Here is a 22,267-nt window from a genome sequence, read left to right as displayed (position 1 = left end):
TGCAGAGCCAGGAGTTACCCCTGAGGATTGCTTGTTGTAGCCCAAAAACAAAAGACTTGGTTTTGGGTCACACTCCACTGTGCTCAGGGCTTACTCCTGGCTCAGTGCTCAGGGATTATTCCTAAAGGGGCCTCAGGGGACCATATAAAGTGCCAGGGATTGAACCAAGGTTGGCTGTGTGATAGGGAAGAACGACAATCCCTGCACTATCTCACTGGCCCCAGTACTTCCCCTTTTTTTTGGCTTTTTGGGTCACACCCGATGGTACACAGGGGTTACTCCTGGCTCTGCACTCAGGAATTACCCCTGGTGGTGCTCAGAGGACCATATGGGATGCTGGGAATCGAACCCGGGTTGGCCGCATGCAAGGCAAATGCCCTACCCGCTGTGCTATTGCTCCAGCCCAGTACTTCCCATTAAGAACACAGCATCATTAACTGAAGGCTATTAATACAGAGAACAATAAATCATAACTGAATCTAGTTCCTTCATTTTCTGGCACTAGTCTTACAGGATAACTGAAATTACAGTTAACTTTGTTATACAGTGGATAGAATTCCTTTACTTTCCTTACCACATGTCCTGTGTGGGGATTCTTATGAGCATATGGTGGTCCTCTTATATGGTTCCACATTTGACCAGATGTCATTGCAAGCACAAAGCACTAGGAAACAAAAAATAATGAAACGCTTATATAACATGGCAAAGGTGTTCATCTAGATTAACATACATTTAAAAGTGTACCATCTGTGGGTTCCAGGACTAAGTCTGCAGGCCTCATGGCGGCAGAGGAGCCTGGCTGTCTCTCCCTGACTCCCCACCCTCTCAGCAGCCTGGCAGTTATGCCCACAATCTGCCTTCGGGCAACTTCTTAGTGCACCAACAGCCCTAGTCCAGAGATGCCCAATTGAATCCCAAAACGGATTAGTGCCCTACAGAGATGTCTCTGGAACCCAACCATTTACAATCTAGAATTCCAGAAGTGCACGGCCACTTTTGCAGCCGTGCTAACTCTCAGGATATTCAAAATGAGCAATAAGAAAAAAAAATCTAGTGTCTACCCCTGGCAGACAGACTTGAATGGTGGTGGGAAAATCCAAGCAAAACATAATGTCCCAAAGAAGAGAGAGAGTATTGGGGAAAATGTCTGCCATAGAGGCAGGGTGAGGACTGGGATGGGGGGGGGGGGCAGGGGGATACTGAGGACATTGGTGGTGGATAATGTGCACTGGTAGAGGGATGGGTGTTCGATCATTGTATGGCTTAATCTCAAACATGAAAGTTTTGTAACTGTATCTCACAATGATTCAATTAAAAATAAATAAATAAATAAATAAAAGTGTACCATCTTCTGCCAGGAGTGATCTCTGAACAAATCCAGGAGTAAGTCCTGAGCTCTGTAAACTGTGGCCCAACCAACCTTTTCTTCCCAAACCCTGCACTATTCTGGGCTGGGGAGATGTCTCAGGGGCCAGGGGCACATGGCTTGCATGTGCAAGGAATGAAATTCAGTCCCTGGCATTGCATGACTCCTTAAACACCTTGAATATACCCCTGACTGCTCCAGAGCATTACTGGGATAGCTCTTATAGCCCAACCCCTACCAGTGGGTCTCAGCAGCACTGCATCACTGGGCCATAGCATTGAATCTTTCAGCCTGATTGGGAGTTCTATTGGGAGAATCTCCTGAGTCCAAGCTAGACAGCTTTTTCTGCCTCCCCCCCCCCACCTCCCCGCAAAGGGACCAGAATCTTTGGTTCACTATCTCAAGTAATATGAAGGAACAATTCTTCTCATAAAATTATTTCTTTGTTAAGATTTGTATTTTAGAAAGGTGCAATGGTGGTGAAGAGTCAATGTAATTAATTATGAACAACTTTATTAAAAAATTGTGTTTCATTGCCCTGCCACAGAGGCAGGGGGGGATGGGGGGATGGGGGTGGGGGGGATATTATCCATGGTGGTGGAAAATGGGCACTGGTGGAGGGATGGGTATCTGATCATTGTATAATCAAACCCAAGCACAAAAAATTGTAAATCTACAACTGTACCTCATGGTGTTTCACTAATAAAAAAATTTTTTTAAAAAAAGTTGTGTTTCACAAAGATCACAAAATTGAATACAATATCCATTTAAGGGTACTGGGAAATAGGTCAGTGGCTTTGAACACCTGCCTTCCAAGTCAATCAATCACTAGTTCAATAGTCTAGTTTAATGCCTGGCATTGTCATATGGTCAGGCAGCTCCACTTTCTGAGTTTGGAAGATCTGCTGTCTGATTAGCTGTACTGCAAGGGATTTCCAACTGTATCAGTCAGGATGTCTGAGCACTGCACTCTCTGGTGAGCACCACAGCAACCCTTGCAGGCATTTACAAAAGCAGAATGTGGGGCAAGAGAGATAGTACAAGGTGCTTGTCTTGCACACGGCTGATCCTGGTTCAATTCCCAGCACTGCATATGGTCCCGCAAGTACCAAGAGGAATGATCCCTGAGCATAGGCCTAGGATTAAGTGCTGAGTGTGGCTCCAAAAGAAACAAAACAAATACATACACAGGGAAAAAATCCAAGAAAAAAAATCCATGAGTAAATATGTGAGAACCACAGCTGAGCATGTGAGTGCTTTGTCACACTTTATGTGTGCTTCACACTTTTAAGTGCTATATCACAACAAAGGCCAGGGAAGGAACAAAAGCAAAGATTAGAAAATTTACTTTGAAAGAAAAAAACACTATTTTAAAATTATAAATGGGGCCAGAGTGATAGTACAGCAAGGAAGGTATTTGCCTCACACGTGGTCATCCCGGGTTTGGTCCCTAGCACTCCATATGGTGCCTCAAGAAATGCCAGGAGTAAGCCTCTGAGCACTGATGACTATGATCCCCCCAAAAATCATAAGTAAGTTCACAGATTTCAAAACTAAAGAGTGAAAGTCTTTTAGGAGAATGTTTTCAAATGAATTGCTGATTTACATAAATCTATCATAATAACAGAATCTATCATTAAAATAAAAATTGACTAGAATCATTTCCTTCAAGTTCAGGTCATCTAATTGAGATAATGGAGGAAACAAATTGCTTAATGCATAAAATTAAAAAAATATTATATGGAATTCTTTTCCTCAAGAAACCAACAAAATGTTATATAACACTGTATTAGGAGTTTCATTCTAACAACTTCTGAAAAATCCACTCACCAAAGCTGCAAAAGCCCATCCAGTTTTATTGAAGAGAAATTCCATATTGCTTCTTCGAAGATACACAAGTCCACCAATAACAGCCAAAAGCAATCCCAACATAAGGGGACCAATATAATTTGGGGGTCTGATTACTCTAATCTAACAAAAAGGAAAGAACAATATGTTCAAATATTACATCTATTCATTAATGATACAGGCAAAATTATTTGAAATGAGATAAACATTATTACGGTTCTTTCATGAAAATGACATCTCATCTTAATCAACATAATCCACAAATATTATTAAAATGTAATCAAGAGACTAGAGAGTTAGTACAGTGGATAAGATGCTTGTCTTACATGTGGATGACCCAAGGTTGACTGAACCCCAGCATCCCATATGATACACCACACACTGCCAGGTATAATTCCTGGGTGTAGAGCCGGGAATAACCCCTGAGCATTGCAGGGTATAAACAAAATAAAACAAAATGGAGTAAGCACAATATTCTGTTTAACCACAATAGAACAAGTTTCCAAAGCATTTTCAAGTTCAGCTAGATGTTCCATGTACTTATTAATAAAGTCAAAGACTGATTTTTATGATGAATTTGATAACAGAGCATGCCTTAAAATTTTACTTTCATCAAGATGATTCGGTTGAATGCTACTTATGAATAGACTGCCAAATTACCACACCTGAGTGATGTGGGGAATGCCATTTATAACCTTTAAGATTTGAAAAGAAAAATCAATTTCTACAAAGGAGAAAAACTTACATTGACATCAGTTCTGTCAGCAATCCACCGGGCAATCTGCTCAGCTGAAAAGCCACGCACCTGCAACTCATATGTATCACCCCGTTTGGGTTTTCCCTTTGCAGGAAAGTTGATGAAAGTTGGAGCTGAATTCATATTAAGCTACATAAAAAACAATTGATGAAAATGTTATCAAGAATATAACTTTTTGGGGGTGCATTGGGGTCACACGCTGTGATGCTCAGGGCTTACTCCTGACTTTGCATTCAGGGATCAGCAGGCCTGATTAGAGGCTTGTCTTGCATGCAGCAATTCGATCTTTGGCACCACATGGTTCCCTGAACAACATCTGGAGCACTCCCTAAGCAAACAGCTGGGAATAGAAGCAATGCTTTACTTTACATCACAGGAGTAATCCCTGAGCACCACCATGTATGAATAGATACAAATCCCACCAAACGCCCTGCCCCCAAAAGAAACTTAATTTAATCCCTATAGAATGGAAACTCCACCACATTGCAAAATTTCTAATCTTTTCAGAGATTATACAAGAAACCCCAAATACATTTATGAGGACTTCAATTGTCTTCTGTAGCTGAGGCAAGTCTGTAGCTGAGGCAAGTTCCAAATAGTGGATATTTTCAATTCGAAGGGCACAAGTTCAGGATAAGACACAAACACCAAAAATTTAACTTAAAAAATTTGCAAATCACCTATCTTACAACGCAATAACAAAAAAGTGATTAAAAACCAGATAATTACTCTGGACACAAACTGAGTGCTGAAAAGAGGTAAAGCGATATATTTGACACCCATTCAGTAATAGTATTGTAGACCACAGTGCCTAAAAGGAAAACAAGAGAGAGAGAAGAAAATTGTCTACCATAAAGGCAGGCTGCAGGGACGGGGGTGGGGGGTAGGCGGGAAAGAAACTAGGAGCTGGAGACACTGGTGGCAGAAATGTACACTGCTGAAAGATGGATGCTGACTGTATGACTAAAATTGAATCACGAACAACTTTGTAACTGTATATCTCAGTGATTCAATAAAAACATTTTTAAAAAACCAAAATAAAAATTAAGAAGTGGGAAAAAAAACAGATAAACAGGGGCTAAAGAGATAATACAGTGGGTATGATGGTTGTCTTGTACGTGGTTGACCAAGATTCCATCTCTGGCACCCTGTAGGGTGCTCCAAGCCCTGAGGGATAATCCCTGAATACAGAGCCAGGAATAAACCCTTAGCACTGCTGAGTGTGCCCCCAAAACAAAACCAAAAGAGAAAATTATGACAAATTCTACAAATATAAACTTTGAGAATTTTATGATAAGTGGATATAAGTCAGTCAAAAATTGCTTTCAAGAGAAGCCATCTTATTCACTGTACTATCTCTCTGGTTCCTATGTTTTACAAGTTTTTAGAAAATTTTGTCACCTTCAAAACTTCTTAAATGTGACTGAATCAAAATAAGATGTGCTATTTTCTGTAGATCACTTTTCAATCATAGTTATCCTTTTATATAACATGGCATATAATACTATTATTTGAAAAAGATGTTAATCATGTCACAAATGGATATATTACATCCCTTATACTAATTTTAAATATAGCTCTAAAACTGGAATTAAGTGATGCCAGAAAGGTAGTACAGGTATAAGGTGCTGCCTTGTATGCAGCTGACCTGGTTTGATTCTGGGTCCCTCATAAGGTCCCTTGAATATTGCCTAGGGATGACCGAGGATTAAGTCCTGAACACCACTGTGTGGGCCCAAAATAAAATCTAAGAAATCTTAAAGCTAAACAAATCACAGTATCTGAATAAATTGAAGGATAGGCCCCCTGGGGGCTATAGTGGGCAGGCGCTTGCCACGAACACGGCCACTTCAGGTCTAATTCCCAACACTAATATGGTGCTGGAGCCCTACTAGGAGTGATCCCTTAGCACAGAGCCAGAAGTAAGCCCTGGTCACCACTAGGTGTGACTCAAAAACAAACAAAAAGTCCCAAACCAAAAAAAAGCCTATTAAATTGGCCCACATGGTGTAGATCAGTGGTAAAGAAGATGCCTTGCATGTATGGGGCCTTGGAATCAATTTCTAGATATCACAATTGAAAGAAAGACTTCAGCACTGTAACACGCATCTCACCATGGAAGATAGACGGATGTCAAATAAGTACTTGAAAAGATGTCTACAAATGTTAACAAATTAAATTTAAACAGGATTCCCCTATACAACTGTAAAAATGAAAATCAAGAACATCAAATGATGGTGAGGATGTGGAGCTTGCTTATTCCTTGTTAGTGGATATACAAAATGATACAATTACTTAAGTTTCCTGTTTCTCACAAAACTTAACACAGTTTTATATGAAAGACCATTCATACTCCTTGGTATCTGTATAAATAAGTTGAAGGTGCCAGAGTGATAATACAGTGGGTAGGGTACTTGTCTTGCACATGTCTGACTTGAATTCAACCTCTGGCACCATATATGGTCCCCCAAGAGCTTCTGGGTGTGCCCCCCAAAAAGAACAAAAAACTTAAACCAAAAACTGAGTTGAAAAATTAGCACAAAAAGAAAACTATTAGAAAAACCTAATCTCAATATGAATGTTTATAGCAGTTATATTTACCAAGTATCAACACTTAGAAGCAACTAAGATGTCCTTAAATAGTTGACTGAATGTATTGTCAAACATAAGGGGAAAAGCTATTATTCATTGTTAAGAAGAAATTAAAATGCCAGAGAGATGGGTCCGGAGCAATAGTACAGTGAGGAGGGCCTTGCACACGGCTGACCCCGGTTCATTCCCCAGCATTTCACATGGTCCCCGAGCACCGCCAGGAGTACCAAGTGGAGAGCCAAGTGTAACCCCTGAGCATCACTGGGTGTAACCCCAAAAGCAAAAAAAAATGAGAGAAAAAAGAAAGTGTCAAATAGATAACACAAAATGTAAAGAGCTTGCCTTGCACACATGGCTAACCCTGATTTGAATCCCCAGCACCATGGTCCCCCAAGCACTGCCAGGAATCACTCCGGAGCACAGAGCCAGGAATAGTCCTGGAGAACTTCTGGGTATAGCCTAACACTTATGTCCCCCTTTAAAAAAGGAAAAATGAGGGATAGATCAATGGGCTGGAACACATTGCATCAGGAGACCAAGATTGGATCCTGGGCACTGCATATTACCAAGTACAATACTTGGAAGCAACTAAGATGTCCTTAAGTAGTTGAATGAATAAATTACTAAACATAAGGGGAAAAGATATTATTCATTGCTAAAAAATACCTGGACTACTGATACCTGGACTACTTCTAAAGTACTATCACCAACCAGGTGAGGCAGAAAGAGAAAGAAAGAGAAGGGGTGGGGAGGGGAAGGAAATATGGACCCATACAAATATGTGGAACAACTTTAAATTTATATTAAGTAAAAGAGATAAACCTGAATCCACACACTGTATGGAAAAGTAAACTGTGGAAACAGTAACAGTTCAATAGCTACCAAGGGTTAGGGGACAGAAATTGACTGGCTTAGGGCGGGGGGCTGAAGAAATAGTACAGCAGGTAGGGCATTTGCCTTAAACACAGCCGGCCTGGGTTTGATCCCCAGCATCCCTTATGGTCTCCTGAGCACCGCCAGAAGTAATTCCTGAGTGCAGAGTCAGGAGTAACCCCTGAGCATCACTGGGTGTAACCCAAAAAAGCAAAAAATAGATATATAAATTTAAAAAAATGGCAGTGGAAATATTATTTATGCTATGTTGATGGATACAGATCATTATATGATTGCCCAAACCAAGATAAAGTATAAGACCAAGAATGAACTATAATTTAAACTGGGTTATTATGTCAATGTAGGTTCATCAACTGTAACAAATGTACCTCTCTAAAGGGGATATTGGTAACAGAGGTACTCTCCATGTTCAGTGATAGGAAATATGAATATTTTTTTTATCTATCTCTTAATTCTCTTGTGAACCTTTAACTGCTCTTAAAAAAATCTTGGGGCTGGAGCGATAGCATAGTGGGTAGGGCGTTTGCCTTGCATGAGGCCAACTCGGGTTTGATTCCCAGTATCCCACATGGTTCCCTGAGCACTTCCAGGGATAATTCCCTAGTGCAGAGCCAGGACTAACCCCTGTGCATTGCCAGGTGTGACCCAAAAAGCAAAAAAAAAAATCTTATTTAAAAAGTACAGGTGAAAGGGGTCATGAGTGATACAGCTGGTGGTATATTGGATCCAAAGCACTAAAAAAGGGTTAAGCTTTAAAGAGGCAGCAGCAGTTTTTTGTAGGACGAGAAATAAGGGAGTAAAGTCACCAGTATTTAGCTCTACTAAAAATTTCGATGTTACAGAATGGTGTCATAATGGTGGAGTTCAGACTATAATTTTAAAAGCTATGCAGTAAATTGCTCACTGAAATAGCAAATTTTAATGATATTTTTACCACAATAAAAATACAAAAATTTAACTGATTACTGTCTGATTTCTCTATCCTTTTTTTTTGATTCACACCTGGTGATGTTACTCCTGGCTCTGTGCTCAGGGATCACTCTTGGTGGTGCTTGGGGGACCATATGGGATGCCAGGAATAGAGCCCAGATCAGGAGTGTGCAAGGCAAGCATCTTACTGCTGTATTATCTCTCCAGGCCCCCTAATTTATGTATTTTAAAAGGTTAACACTGACCACTACATATCATGGTTAGCCTTTATTTCACTACCATTTAACTTCTTGGGTGTTTAAAAAGGATGTTTTCCAACTTGTCTGTACTTAATGCATTCCAATTAAAATTACAGCAAAAATAAAAGAACTTACCATCTGAAATACATCAGAACCTTCATCAAAGTCCACCATAGCAAAAAATATCCTGTTCGTAAACGCACTGGAGTATCGCCAGGAGTTTGCCAGGATCTGAAATTCTTCATCAGCTTGCCTGGATGCAATCACATTTGTGAAATAACAGAAAACAATTAATAGTAATCTACTTTAACAGGAGTAAAATATATCCAAAGATATATATATATATATATATTTATACACACATATATGTACACAACTATAAAGTAACTACAGTTTTATTCAATGGAAGGAAATACTATTTTCAAAAAGTACAAGCTTTGGGGGGGATGGAGAGACAAGACTAAGGTAAGGTACCTGCCGTGCATATGGCTGTAGTAGCTATGATCCAAGTTCAAATCTTCAGCATCTGACCCCAGATCTCCTGAGTATAGCTGGCCCAAACCGCCCTCCAGAAAAAAAATGAGCCAGAAAAATAGCACAGGGGTTAAGGTGCTTGTCCAGCACACAGTCAACTGTGGTTTAATCCCCAGCACCACATATGGTCTCCTGAGTATCGCCAGAAATGATCCAAACCCACTAACCCCCCAAAAAAAACTGAAAAAAAATACAGAATACTGGGGTTAAACACATGCATGACTTGCATACAGTCAATCCAGTTCGATCTCTGGCACATGGTTCCATGAGTATTACCTGGTCGAGGCCTGGAGTAATTCTAAGTCCCAGGACTGTGGGTCCTGAGCAGCATTTCAGGGACTGAGTGGCACCAGATCCTTGTGCCCTTGCACTGAACACCCATCCCAGTTGGCTGAGAATCGCCAGTTTGCAGTATCTGGACATATTAAGCATCACCCAAAATGTCCAAAAATAAAAACAAAGGAGAAGCTTTACTTAATTCTTTAGTTGTTGACAATTCCCTTGATGAAAAAAATATCAAAACTGCAACAAAACAAACAACAAAAAAGGATAATAATGCAGCCAGTGAGATAGGGCTGGAGTTCACACCTGTCACTATTTGACCTCCCTCACAAGGCTGGAAACCCTCCATCCAAAAAGAGCTAAGCAGAAGCTGGGGAGATAGCTCAGGAGTTAGAACATGCCTTACATGCGTAAGAACCCAAATTCAATCCCTAGCATCACACAGCCCCACAAGCATTTTCAGGTGTGGTCCTGGTTACTGATACATGTAGTTAGGGTGTCTCCAGTACCACAGAGCCCAAGCAGTGTTGCATCACTGGAAGTGGCTCTCTGGAAGCTCGTTGAACACTTGTTGAACAGTTCCCCCTTAAATAAATCAATAAGCAAATAGGATTCTGATGACAGTATTAGTTTGAACCTTGAAAAACACAGACATTCATACAAGCTCATTCACTGACCATGAACCAGAGACTCATAAATCTCGAAAGAGATTAACAAGTTGCACAAGGCACAGTCGTCCAGGGTACCCCAAAGGGGGGAGGGTTGAGCCCAAGACCCACCCAAACAGAGCTCTGGCAACCGAAAACCTCCACACTGCACAATCACCACCAGGCTCCTGGCTGGATTCCACTGCTTGGGAGAAGCCTCACCCAGAAATTAACCTGTTGAAACTCAGGTATTGGGTTTTGTGACTCAAATCGCCAGGCTCTCATGGAGTTGGGGAGGGACTACTTCCCGACATCTCCCTGTATTTAAGGAAGCCCTGGCAGTCATGCACATGGCCCAAATCTGCCACTCAGTTAAAAATTTAACTTCACTTGTATCACCTCATTAAAAATTTTTAACTTCCTGGAGGCTTGGCCACATTCACAGCTACGTGACACCTCAAACTCTACAACACTGGATAAACCAGGAGTACCACAACAGATTGGATGGGATGTAATTTACAAGATATCCAATCTCACAAAATATAAACACAGAAGGCTTAACCTGTAACAGCATCTAAGTAATCCCTTATACAAGGGCTGAATAGCTGCATGATGAGATACAACAATTGTCACTAACTTTCTATTGAAGAAACATTCCTTATGGACCCCCAAGCCTACCAGAGGTGATCCCTGAGCACAGAACAAGGAGCACTACTGAGTATGACTCAAAACACAACAAAAAAATTGGGGTTAAGGTGCTTGCCTTACATGCAGCCATTCACAACCCCATCCCCGGTATCACAGACAGGCTTCAGAGCACCACTGGGAGTGATCCGTGAGCACCAGCAGGTGGAGCTCACTGCCCAACCCAAAGTGAAAATTTCTCTTGATGAAGCAAAGAGATAAAACAGAGCGCAAGGCACTTGCTTTGCTTTGCATGCAGTCAACCTTAGTTCAATCCCCAGCACTTCATTAGGGTCCCCAAGCAGCTGCACCAGAAGTGACCCCTGAGCACAGAACTAGGAGTCGTCCTTGAATACCACCAGGTGTGGTCCAAACCAACCTCCTCAAAAATTCTCTTATAGGGCCTAGAGCAATAGCACAGCGGGTAGGGCATTTGTCTTGCATGTGGCTGACCAAGGTCCGATTCCCAGCATCCCATATGGTCCCCTGAGCACCGCCAGGAGTGATTCCTGAGTGCAGAGCCAGGAGTAACCCTTGTGCATCACTGGGCGTAACCCAAAAAGCAAAAAAAATAAATAAAATAAAATAAAAAATAAAAAATGAATAAAAATTATCTTATAATTCCAAATTTGACATAGTCAATACCACTGCATTAAAAGTATCTCCAGGGGCTGGAGAGATAGCACAGCAGGTAGGGTGTTTGCCTTGCACGTGGCCGACCCGGGTTCAATTCCCAGCATCCCATGTGGTCCCCCAAGCACTGCCAGGAGTAATTTCTGAGCGCAGAGCCAGGAGTAACCCCTGTGCATCGCCAGGTGTGACCCCAAAAAGCAAAAAAAAAAGTATCTCTAGCTGTAGGTAAGATAATTCAACTTCTGGAACCTAGATAATACCATCTATTATTCCTTCCTTCCAAAAAAGAAAACTTTTCTTAACCTACCTTCTGAGGTTGTGCTAAAACAAGAACAAACTGAAAATACAAATAATACTACAAGGTACTCCTGTTAGCATATATTTATATCAATGGATACCAATTCATAGGATAGCTAGAGCCTATGAATTGGTATCCACTTATATAAGTATAAACTTACATAAATGTAACTGACCAGTACAGTACTTTATTCTTGTTCTTTGTCCCTATACTAAATAGGCGACCAACATGTTACTATAAGGAGTAGTTGCATTATATAACAAGTAGTGGTATTATGAGTTATTGCAAATATCCTAAAGTATACATCTTAGTTATATGCCCATGGAACTTATTTGTCTTCATATTGAGAAACAGTTAAAATCTTATTATTTTAAAGTGTAGTTGTAAGTTCATACTTGCACACGACACACTGTCTATGAAGCTGGAGAGCAGTGAACATGACAATAACGGAGTAGTTTCTTGGTGGGGCTTTAACAAGACGACGAAATTTGTCTCCATTCATTCTTATTACCGGTCTTTTATTAGTCCATTCCATCAGCTGACTAACCTTTTCAGATAATACCATCTAAAAAAAAGACAAAAAGAGCGTGTTATTAACACTCTCAACTTAGCATTTGAAGATACTTTAAACTAAGTCACTTAAAATCAAGACTAGCAAGCATAGGTACATAAAAAAGTAAGTGCCATAAAAACAAAATCTGATAGTTGGGGCTGGTAATCATTCTTTTTCTTTTGTTTCTAGGCCACACCTGGTGGTGCTCAGGGCTTACTCCTGGGTCTTCTCTCAGGGATAACTCCTTTGGGGGCGTGGAGGACCATATGTGGTGCTCGTAATCAAACCTGGATTGGTTGCATACCAAGAAAATGCCTTACCCACTATACTATCTCTCTGGCCCCATTCTTAAAATTTTATTATTTAATGATGAGATTTAATCAAACATTATACTTCTGATGTGAATTACTTATATATTAATAAAATATACTGCCAGAAAAGTTTTTATTGCCCAACAATTTCAAAAATCATGAGATAAAACCAAGAGTGAGGTGGGCACAGATATAGTTGAAATGGTAGATTATATTCCTTTTTATGTGCAAAGTTCTGGGTTCAGTGGCTGACACCATATGCTGCCCAGTCTCCTGCCCAGATGTGGTCCACTAACAAAAAAAATCAACTAATTTTATATAAAATTTTGCTTCAGGGACCAGAGAGATAGTACAGTGGATAGGGCAGTTGCCTTGCACACAGATGACCCAGATTTGGTCCTAAACGTCCCATATGGTCTCCTGAGTACTGCAAGGAGTTAAGTTCTGAGTGCAGAGCCAGGAGTAACCCCTGAGCATTGTTGGATGTGACCCAAAAAGCCAAACAAACAAAAAACAAAATTTTGCTTCAAGAACAAACATAACTAGAAAAAACTTAATTTTTAACGTTTTAATTGAATCACTGTGAAATAGACCCTTACAAAGCTGTTCATGATTGGATTTCAGTCATACAGTATTCCAACACCCTTCCACGAGTGTACATTTCCCAGTCACGTGCAAGGTAAGCACCCTAGCTACTGTACTATCTCTTCGGCCCCCAGAAATGAAAACGTCTATCTACAGAAAGAGTGAGCTAGAGAACAGTGGGGAGAGTGTTTGCCTTTCTTGCGGCTGACCCAGGTTCCATCCCCAGCATTCCATATGGACGCCGAAGTACTGCCAGGAGTGATTTCTGAGTACAGCGCTAGAAGTAATCCCTGAGGATTGCAAGGTGTGGCCCAAAAAGCAAAAAAAAAGAAAAGAAAGAGCTCTAATTTATTTCTTTTTATTAGGCAGTCATCATGAGGCAGTGGAAAAGAAGCATGTTAGTCAAATTTCAGATTTAAATTCAACTCAAATTCATATTTAAGTATGAATTTACTCATATTTATTTTTCCTGCCCCTAATTTCCACCATCAATCTTCAAATTTTGCAAAAGTAGTAATAAAGAAAAGGAGACTAACAGCTCATTGATTTAGAGTGCCTGCCTTTGAGTCTGGAGTGATAGCACAACAGGTAGGGTGTTTGCCTTGGATGCAGCCAACCCGGGTTCGATTCCCAGCATCCCATATGGTCCACCGGGCACCGCCAGGAGTAATTCCTGAGTGCATGAGCCAGGAGTGACCCCTGTGCATTGCTGGGTGTGATCCAAAAAGCAAAATAAATAAATAAATAAATATGAGTGCCTGCCTTGAAAATATATGGTAAGTTCAAATGCCTGGTGACCCACATATGCAAAATGCAACACTGGAAGCTCTGCTGTATGATCCTGGCAGTTCTAATGTCTACAATGCCCAGGACCACAAGAACTTCTTGTCACAACACAGCCAGGTGTATGCAAGCACTACACATAGGGTATTCCCCCTTTTGTGTAAGTGCCAAGATCAGGAAGTTTAACCCCTGGAAAGCATGTGTGTGAGCACCACAATCAGAAGTTTGCACGCTTCAACTAAAAGTGTGGGACCAGAAAGATAGTATAGTGGGCAGGGCATTTTTTCTTGCAAGTGACTAACTTGGGTTCGATCACTGGCCACTCATTTGGTCTTTCAAGCCATGCCAAGAGATCCCTAAGAACAGAGCCAGTAGTATGCACAGAGCATCACTGGGTGTGGCCTGAAAAAGTATGGTGCCCAGTGACCATGTGTGCAAGTACTGAAACTAAAGGAGTGCAAACCTCAGCAACCACAGCAACTGGCAGTGCAAGCAAGCACTGCAACCTGAAGTGTGGCCCCTGGAAAGCACAACAGCTATGCATGTCTGCAACCTCCATCATCACAACATCATCAACAATGAAGGCCAGGGGGAGGGAGGAAATTAAAAAGAAAGAAACAGATTTTTAATGCAAAAACTGAAGAGCTCAATACAGTCGATTCTAATTTATGGTTTTGTTCTTTACAGTAATCTATTTATAAAGGGCTGAGAAACCATGTAGTGGTTCATCATTCTGAAAAATTTCATCAGCTATACTTCCTATTTCTTCTGCTAAAATATAGTTCTATTTATGGGCTGGAGTGAGAGTGCAGAGAGTTGGGTGCTTGCCTTGCACATGGCTAACCGGGCTCAATCCCTGGCACCACATATGGTCCCCTGAGCTTCACCAGGAGTGATCCCTGAGCACATAGTTAGCCCTGAGTGGAAAGCCAGGAATAATCCCTGGGCATTGCTATGACACCCCACCAAAACAAAAACTTAGTTCTGCCTGTCCCATCAAAATCATCATTTGGGAATAATCTCATCTGATTAAATGTAAAAATAAGTTAGCAATGAGCGTCTCAAATTCAGGCTAAGAAGCTAATACCTAAAACCAGTAACAACAGTTTTTGTGACTTTAGTAACCTCAATAAAATTCTCAAAGAATATTATCAGGGCTGGAGGGATGGCACAGCGGGTGGGGCGTTTGCTTTGCACATGGCCGACCCAGGTTCGATTCCCAGCATCCCATATGGTCGCCTGAGCACCACCAGGAGTAATTCCTGAATGCAGATCCAGAGTAACCCCTGTGCAATGCCAGGTGTGACCCGGAAAGAAAAAAAAAGAATATTTATCTACTGGGTTCTAACCTAGATCCTCAAATTTTTGTCAAGGAGTGTTAAGAAGCAAGGATTCAAACATACTAATCTTCAACTCTGCAAAACGTTTCAATTAATTTTTTAGTGTTTTTTTTTCTGGGGGCACACTTGGCAAAGTGCTCAGAGGATACTCCTGGCTCTGCCCTCAGAAATCACTTTTGGCAGGCTCAGGGGACCATCTGGATGCCAGGGATTGAATCTGGGTCAGCCATATGCAAGCCAAGTGCCCTAACTGCTGTACTATTTCTCTGTCCCTTTTGTTTCATTTTGGGGCTAAGCTCAGGGGACCATAAGCAGTGCCAGGGATAGGACTGGACTCAGTTGCATGCAAGGCAAGTGCCCTTCCCTTTGTACTATTTCTGGCCCTCACATACTTTAAATACTTATAGTGTCAATTCCTGGAGTTGGGGAGATAGTACAGCAAGTAGAGTGCTTGCCTTGCATGTGGCCAACTAGGGTTTGATCCCCATCATCTCATATGGTCCCCTGTGCACCGCCAGGAGAAATTCCTAACTGCAGAGCCCTGGCTTATTATTATTCCTGAATAATCACTGATCATCACCAAGTGTGGCTCCAAAATAAAAACAAATCAAAAAGTGTTAATTTCCTTTTAAATTTGTTTTGGGGATGAGGAGTTGGACCATACCCAGATGTGTTCAGGGATCACTCCTGGGGATCATATGTGGTGCTGAGGAATGAACCTGGACTGGCTGTGTGTAAGGCAATCACCCTACCCACTATATTATATCTCTTTAAGTTTATGTTGTTGAACTTACATTCTAAGACACTATGACATGTTTCCTTATCTAAACTACTTGCTATTAGAGAGTAAACACATAAGAGTTTGCACTCCTAAGTGGGTACAAAATTTCTACTTAACAGAATTGTAAACAGACTCATTTTCACATATAATACATATAGAATAGGGGCCAGAGAAATAGTACAGTGGTTAAGACACTTACCTTTCATTCAACCAAGGTTCCATTTGTGCCCCTACATATGGCCCTCCGAGCCCACCAGGAATGATCCTTGAGCACAGAGCCAGGAATAAGCCCTGAACACAACTGGATGTGACCCCAAAACCCAAAAAATCATAAACAGAATAAAAGATGAATGTATACAAAAAAGATGACTGCACAAATAAAAATATAGAAATGAAACTGTATTTTATTTTATTATTTTATTTACAAGTGGAATGCATGCTTTGTATGTGGGATGCCTCTCCAGCACCACATGGTTCTCCAAGCATAACCAGGAGCAATCCACAGAGCCAACAGTAGCTGCTAAGCCATGTCAGTGTTATCCCAAAATTCAAAACAAAAGTAAATCTACCACATGACCCAGCAACTTCACTCCTTGGTATCTATCCAACACCATGGATACATTAATTCAAAATGATCTGAAAACAATTCAAATGACCAAGAACAGATGAGTGAATAGAGAAATTTGTGTCATATATACACAACAAGACAAAATTCTGCATTTTGATAATTCTTGGGTGGAACTAGAGGGTATGATTTTGTTAAGTCAGAGGGAGATGGACAGATACTAAATGATCTCATTCATAAATGATATATTGGGGTATTGGGTCCTCCCATTATTCATCGATTTGCTCAAGTAGGCACCAGTAACGTCTCACAACAAATTGTGAGACTTGTTGTTACTGTTTTTGGCATATCGAATACATCACGGGAAGCTTGCTAGGCTTTGCTGAACGGGCGAGATACTCTCGGTAGTTTGCCGGGCTCTCCGAGAGAGGCGGAGGAATTGAACCCAGGTCGGCCGTGTGCAAGACAAACACCTTACCCGCTGTGCTATCGCTCCAGCTTATATATATGACATGCAAGCAAAATAAAGGAATGAACAATAGTGAAAGAAGATAATTTCTTGTAACCTGACAAAACTGATGTTACTAGGCAGAAGACAAGGGGCAGAGTGAGATAAGGACAGTGGAGGAGTTTTTTTGTTTATTTTGGGGTCACACTTGGCTATGCTTAGGGGTTATCCTTGGCTCTTCACTTAGGAATTACTCCTGGTGTTGCTTGGATAACCATATGGGATGAAGGGAATTGAACCAGAGTTGGCCGCATGCAAAGTAAATGCCCTAACCTCTGCACTATCACTCATACCCCAGTGGAGGTTTTTTGGTACTTTGGTGGTAGTGAGCATGCAATAATTTTGTACACTGAAAGCATAAATATTAATACTATAGTATACCATGTTAACAGTAATAATAAGAAACAAACAGGAAGGAAGTTACAGGGACCAGATAAACAGAACAGTGGTAAGGCCTTGTTGATCCAAGTCTGATTCCTGGAACCCTATATGGTCCTCTAAGCACCATAAGCAGTAAGCCCTGAAGAGACAAATGTCCCCAAAACAAACAAAAAATGTACAATTAACAATACTGTAGGGGCTGGAGCAATAGCACAGCAGGTAGGGCGTTTGCCTTGCACGCGGCCAACCCGGGTTTGATTCCCAGCATCCCATATGGTCCCCTGAGCACCTCCAGGGGTAATTCCTGAGCGCAGAGCCAGGAGGAACCCCTGTGCATTGCCGGGTGTGACCCAAAAAGCAAAAAAAACAAAAAACAATACTTTAGACGCTAAAGCAATATTGCAGAGGGTAGGACACTTGCCTTACATGATCTCCGAGTCTCTTTTTTTGGCTTCCTGGGTCACAACCAGCAATGCTCAAGGGTTACTCCTGACTCTGCACTCACCAATTACTCCTGGAGTTGCTTGGAGGATCTTATGGGATGCTGGGGATAGAACCTGGGTCGGCCGCAAGCAAGGCAAATGCTGTACTCGCTATACTATCACCCTGGCCACTGAGTAATTTTTTTGATGAGACTAAATCATGATTTCTGAAAACTTATTCCTTGAGGTGCCTCTCATTGTCAATTGCTCTGAGCTATGATTCAGAAAAAAGAAAGCAAAGGAGGTAAGGAACTTCTTCTGCATGTGGCTATGATCTTGGCCCTGACATCATATGAGAACTGTCAGGTATCACACCTGAGCACAAAGCCAGGAATAACACCTGAGCACCTAAAAGTGGAACCCAAACCCCTTCCCTCAGACCCCACCCCCACTGGAGATATAGTATAGTGCGTAGTGTTTACCTTGCTTGTGACCTGGATTTGCTCTCCAATACCTCATATAGTCTCCCAAGCCAACCAGGAGTGATTACTGAGTGTAGAGCAGGAATAAGCCCTGAGCACTACTGGGTGTGGCAAAAACAAAAAATGACAATAAAAGTAAATATTTGCAACAACTAGGGATCAGGGGTGTAGTTCAGTGGTAGAACACTTTCCTTGCATGTCTATGGTCAATTCCAGGTACCACAAAAAATGCAACAAACTCCTAGACTTGGTGAAAACTGATGACTGTTAACAAAATAGGAGACTAACACCCAAGAATTGCCGAGATAAGTACCAGGAGGTTCACTCCATGGCTTGGAGGCTAGCTGCACATGCTAGGGGAAAAGGCAGCTCAGATAGAGAAGAGATCACCCAAAAAAAAGGATGTTGGGAGGATCCTCCCAGGATGGAAGATGCATGCTGAAAGTAGACTATAGACTGAACATGATTTCTACTTAATGCCTCTTTTGCAAACCACAGCACCCAAAAGGAGAGAGAGAACAAAAGGGAATGCCCTGCCACAGAGGCAGGATGGGATGGGGGGATGGGGGGTGGGAGGGATACTGGATCAGTGGTGGTGGAAAATGGGCACTGGTGGAGGGATGGGTACTCGAACACTGTACAATTAAAACCCAAGCACAAAAATTTGTAAGTCTACAACTGTACCTTATGGTATTTCACTAATAAAAATTTAAAAAAAGAAAACTAATGGTTGTTTCTCTACATATAAACAGACATGTTTTGTTAAACATTAAACCATCCCTAAAACTTAACACTTATATTTCTCTGGATCTTATTTTCCACATAATAATGGCCTGAAATCCTTCAAAAGCACATCAATTGCTAGTTCTAGTGTTTTTAGCTTGCTCACCTTTGAAAAACAATTTTTAGGGGTCAGAGAGATAAGCACAATGCTTGTCTTGCATGCAACCAACATGGGTTCAATCCCCAGCACCCCACATGATCCCCCAAGCACCGCCAGGAGTGATCTCTGAGCACTGCCAGACTCCCCCATTTTTTAACTTTTCACCAACAGCACAATAACTTGTTTAAATTTAGTAGATTACTAGATTATTTTTTCCCCAAATATTCAGTAAAAGAGAGGGCACCTTCTTTTAAATTTCAGCCCAATTGACAAGCACCTGAGATGTTCAAATTACTTTCATTTTTCACTCACCTGGGGCATCATGCATACAAGGCAAGTACTCTATCTTTGAACCACATTCCCAGTCCCTAGATTGCATTTGTGTGTGTGGGGGGGGGAGGGGGGCTGGGATTCACACTGAGCAGTGCTCAGGAAACTATAAGCAGTTCAGAGATTTGAACCAGGGTTGCAGCCACAAGGTAGTCAAGTGCCTTAACCTATGTACTCTCTCTGTCTCTCTAAATGACATTTTAAAAATGTGTGTGGGTCTGGAGCAATAGCACAGCAGGTAGGGCGTTTGCCTTCCTCGCGGCCGACCCAGGGTTTGATTCCCAGCATCCCATATGGTCCCCTGAGCACTGCCAGGGGTAATTCCTGAGTGCAGAGCCAGGAGTAACCCCTGTGTATCGCCAGGTGTGACCCAAAAAAGAACAAAAAGTGTGTGTGCAGATACTGTGCACTGGAGGAAGCACAGAATTCAGAGTAAAATCTCTGCTCTGCAACAGCTTAGGGCTCGTGGGCTGGAGAGATACTATAGCAGGTAGAGCGTTTGCCTTGCTCGCAGCCGACCCGGGGTTCGATTCCCAGCATCCCATATGGTCCCCTGAGCACTGCCAGGGTAATTCCTGAGTGCAGAGCCAGGAGTAACCCCTGTGCATCGCCAGGTGTAACCCCAAAAGCAAAAAAAAAAAAAAAGCTTAGGGCTCGTTCTTAATCTATAAAATTAGAGCATAAATAATAGTAATCTTTTAAAGCTCTAAATCACAAATTTCATAATCACAAGTTTCATAACAGATGTTAAAGATAAGCTCTGAATACCATCAGGTGTGCCTCCCCCCAAAAAAAAAACCCAAATAAATTCTCTGCTTGAGGTCTGGGGATATAGCTCAGAGGTAGGTATGCAGATATGCATGCTTCGTTTGTATGAGGCCCTGGATTCAATTCCCAGCACCAACCCCTCCTCCAAAAAGAAAAAAAACAACCTTCACTGCTGGCTCGTATCTGAATTGTGAGTAAAAAAATACTGTAGAATCTCCACTTGCCATACCTGCAAAATTCTACAAGGATTTGCTACTTGGCTTGCTCAACTATACATCAAGCGGCTAAAAAAAGCAGAACTATATATACGCTTGGTATTTGGTGAACGATTGGAAATTATTTAAGAGCTTGAACACTCAGGCAATATTTTTTAATCATTTGAGCAATGTAATGAACCTGGCAGTTTCTCTCTTTGGTTTAACTCTCACACTCCTGAAGAGAAAATGCTAAAGCATATATAGCGTGCATCCGTGTGTGTGTATGAGTTGCAGCTACTGGCAGCAAAAATAATTTATATTCTACAACCTAGACCCAAAGCCGAACTTCTCACCACCTGATAGAACAGATACTCAAAGTGTCAAAACTCGCAGCTATATACATTCACAAGAGCGTACAAATCGCCCCTAATCCACTCAGCTTCTACATAACCAGAATGCAAGGAGTTACCGTTTTTTTCTCTCTCCCGAACCCCACAACTTCAAAAACGGAATAGGAGCCCCCACAGGACACGGAATCAACGGGTAAAGGAAAGGAAAGAAGAGACCCTCTCAAAAGCCTCATTCATTGGGAAAAGTTCCGAGTTGTTGGAAACAGCATCCTCACCTCTTTCTTTCTTTGGGCAGAGGCCGAGGGAACCCTATAAATGAGCAGCAGCGCCACCACCATGATGGCAGAAACACACCGGAGCCACCAACACGCTGCCATATTCGCTTCTCTCTCTCCTAGAAGGGAAACTTTCCTGGGGCTGGGTCTGAGGGAGGAGCTTGAGAACAGCAAACCAGCCCACGGCTCGGCTCCATTGGTCCAGCTCGGCCTGCCGGGCGACCCCTCGCATTACATCACAGCGCGCGAGTCTCGCCAGTCCGCCAATAGAGACGGTCCACTTCTGATTGGTCTTCGTTAGCCAATAGGAAATAAGAGCATCTGGATGTTTTTCATTGGTCCGCTAAGGATAATAGACTGCCTCTTTTATCCTACGTAAAGCTGATTTGTCCGTGGGTCTCCTGACGCGCCTGCGCCTGCGCAGTTATGGCGCCTTCCGGCGAGAACGGCTTTTTCTTTTTCCTTTTTTTTTTTTTTCTGACTGTCATTGAACCAAGGGCTTCACACGCCCAAGGCAAATGTTCTGCAGCTAAGCCAAATCTCAGACCCAAAACAAATTTCTTCAGGTTTATTTGTAAGTCTTTGAAGTTCACCTCTTCCGTGTCACATTCTAGAAATAGTGTATCCTAGCTTCACGTTTTATAGGCCCTATCTCAGTCCTTCATTTTGCCTCCATGTTGTTTCCAAATAAGTTAAAAGCGGGGCTGGAGAGGTAGTAAGGACCTTGCCTTCCATGCAGCCGACCCTGGTTCTATCATCAGTACCCCATACGACACCCCCCCCCACACACACACACACAGCACCACCAGGAATGAGCCTGGAGTAACCCCTGAGCGCCACCGGATGTAGCCCAAAAACAAAAAAAATAAACGCTGGGGCTGGAGAATAGTGCAGCAGCTAAGGCGCTTGCCTTGACGGCGGCAGACTCAGGTTCCTATATGGTATCCTCCCAACCGCTCCCCCGCCCCCGATTAATTTCTAAGTACAGAGGCAAGAGTAATCCCTGAGCATCAACGAGTGTTCCCCCCTCAATAAATAAAAGTAAAAGC

The 22,267-nt window shown here is 42.0% G+C and overlaps 1 protein-coding gene across 1 annotated transcript in view; it reads right to left on the bottom strand.

Moving 5' to 3' along the window:
* MAGT1 (magnesium transporter 1) overlaps positions 1-21,356 on the bottom strand; it is a 35,112-nt gene extending 13,756 nt beyond the window's left edge. The window contains exons 1-6 of the mRNA XM_056124114.1: positions 21,219-21,356; positions 12,100-12,269; positions 8,762-8,879; positions 3,960-4,100; positions 3,197-3,337; positions 575-664 (exon numbers count right to left, since the gene is read on the bottom strand). Of these exons, the coding sequence (XP_055980089.1) occupies positions 575-664; positions 3,197-3,337; positions 3,960-4,100; positions 8,762-8,879; positions 12,100-12,269; positions 21,219-21,320 (762 nt within the window). The 5' untranslated portion in view covers positions 21,321-21,356. The remainder of the gene's footprint in view (positions 1-574; positions 665-3,196; positions 3,338-3,959; positions 4,101-8,761; positions 8,880-12,099; positions 12,270-21,218) is intronic.
* Between the last annotated feature and the right edge of the window lie 911 nt (positions 21,357-22,267).

The sequence above is a fragment of the Sorex fumeus genome, unplaced genomic scaffold (genome assembly GCF_029834395.1).
Source record: "Sorex fumeus unplaced genomic scaffold, SorFum_2.1 ptg000050l, whole genome shotgun sequence".
Lineage (NCBI taxonomy): Eukaryota > Metazoa > Chordata > Mammalia > Eulipotyphla > Soricidae > Sorex > Sorex fumeus.
This window is presented reverse-complemented; position numbering and strand designations above follow the sequence as displayed.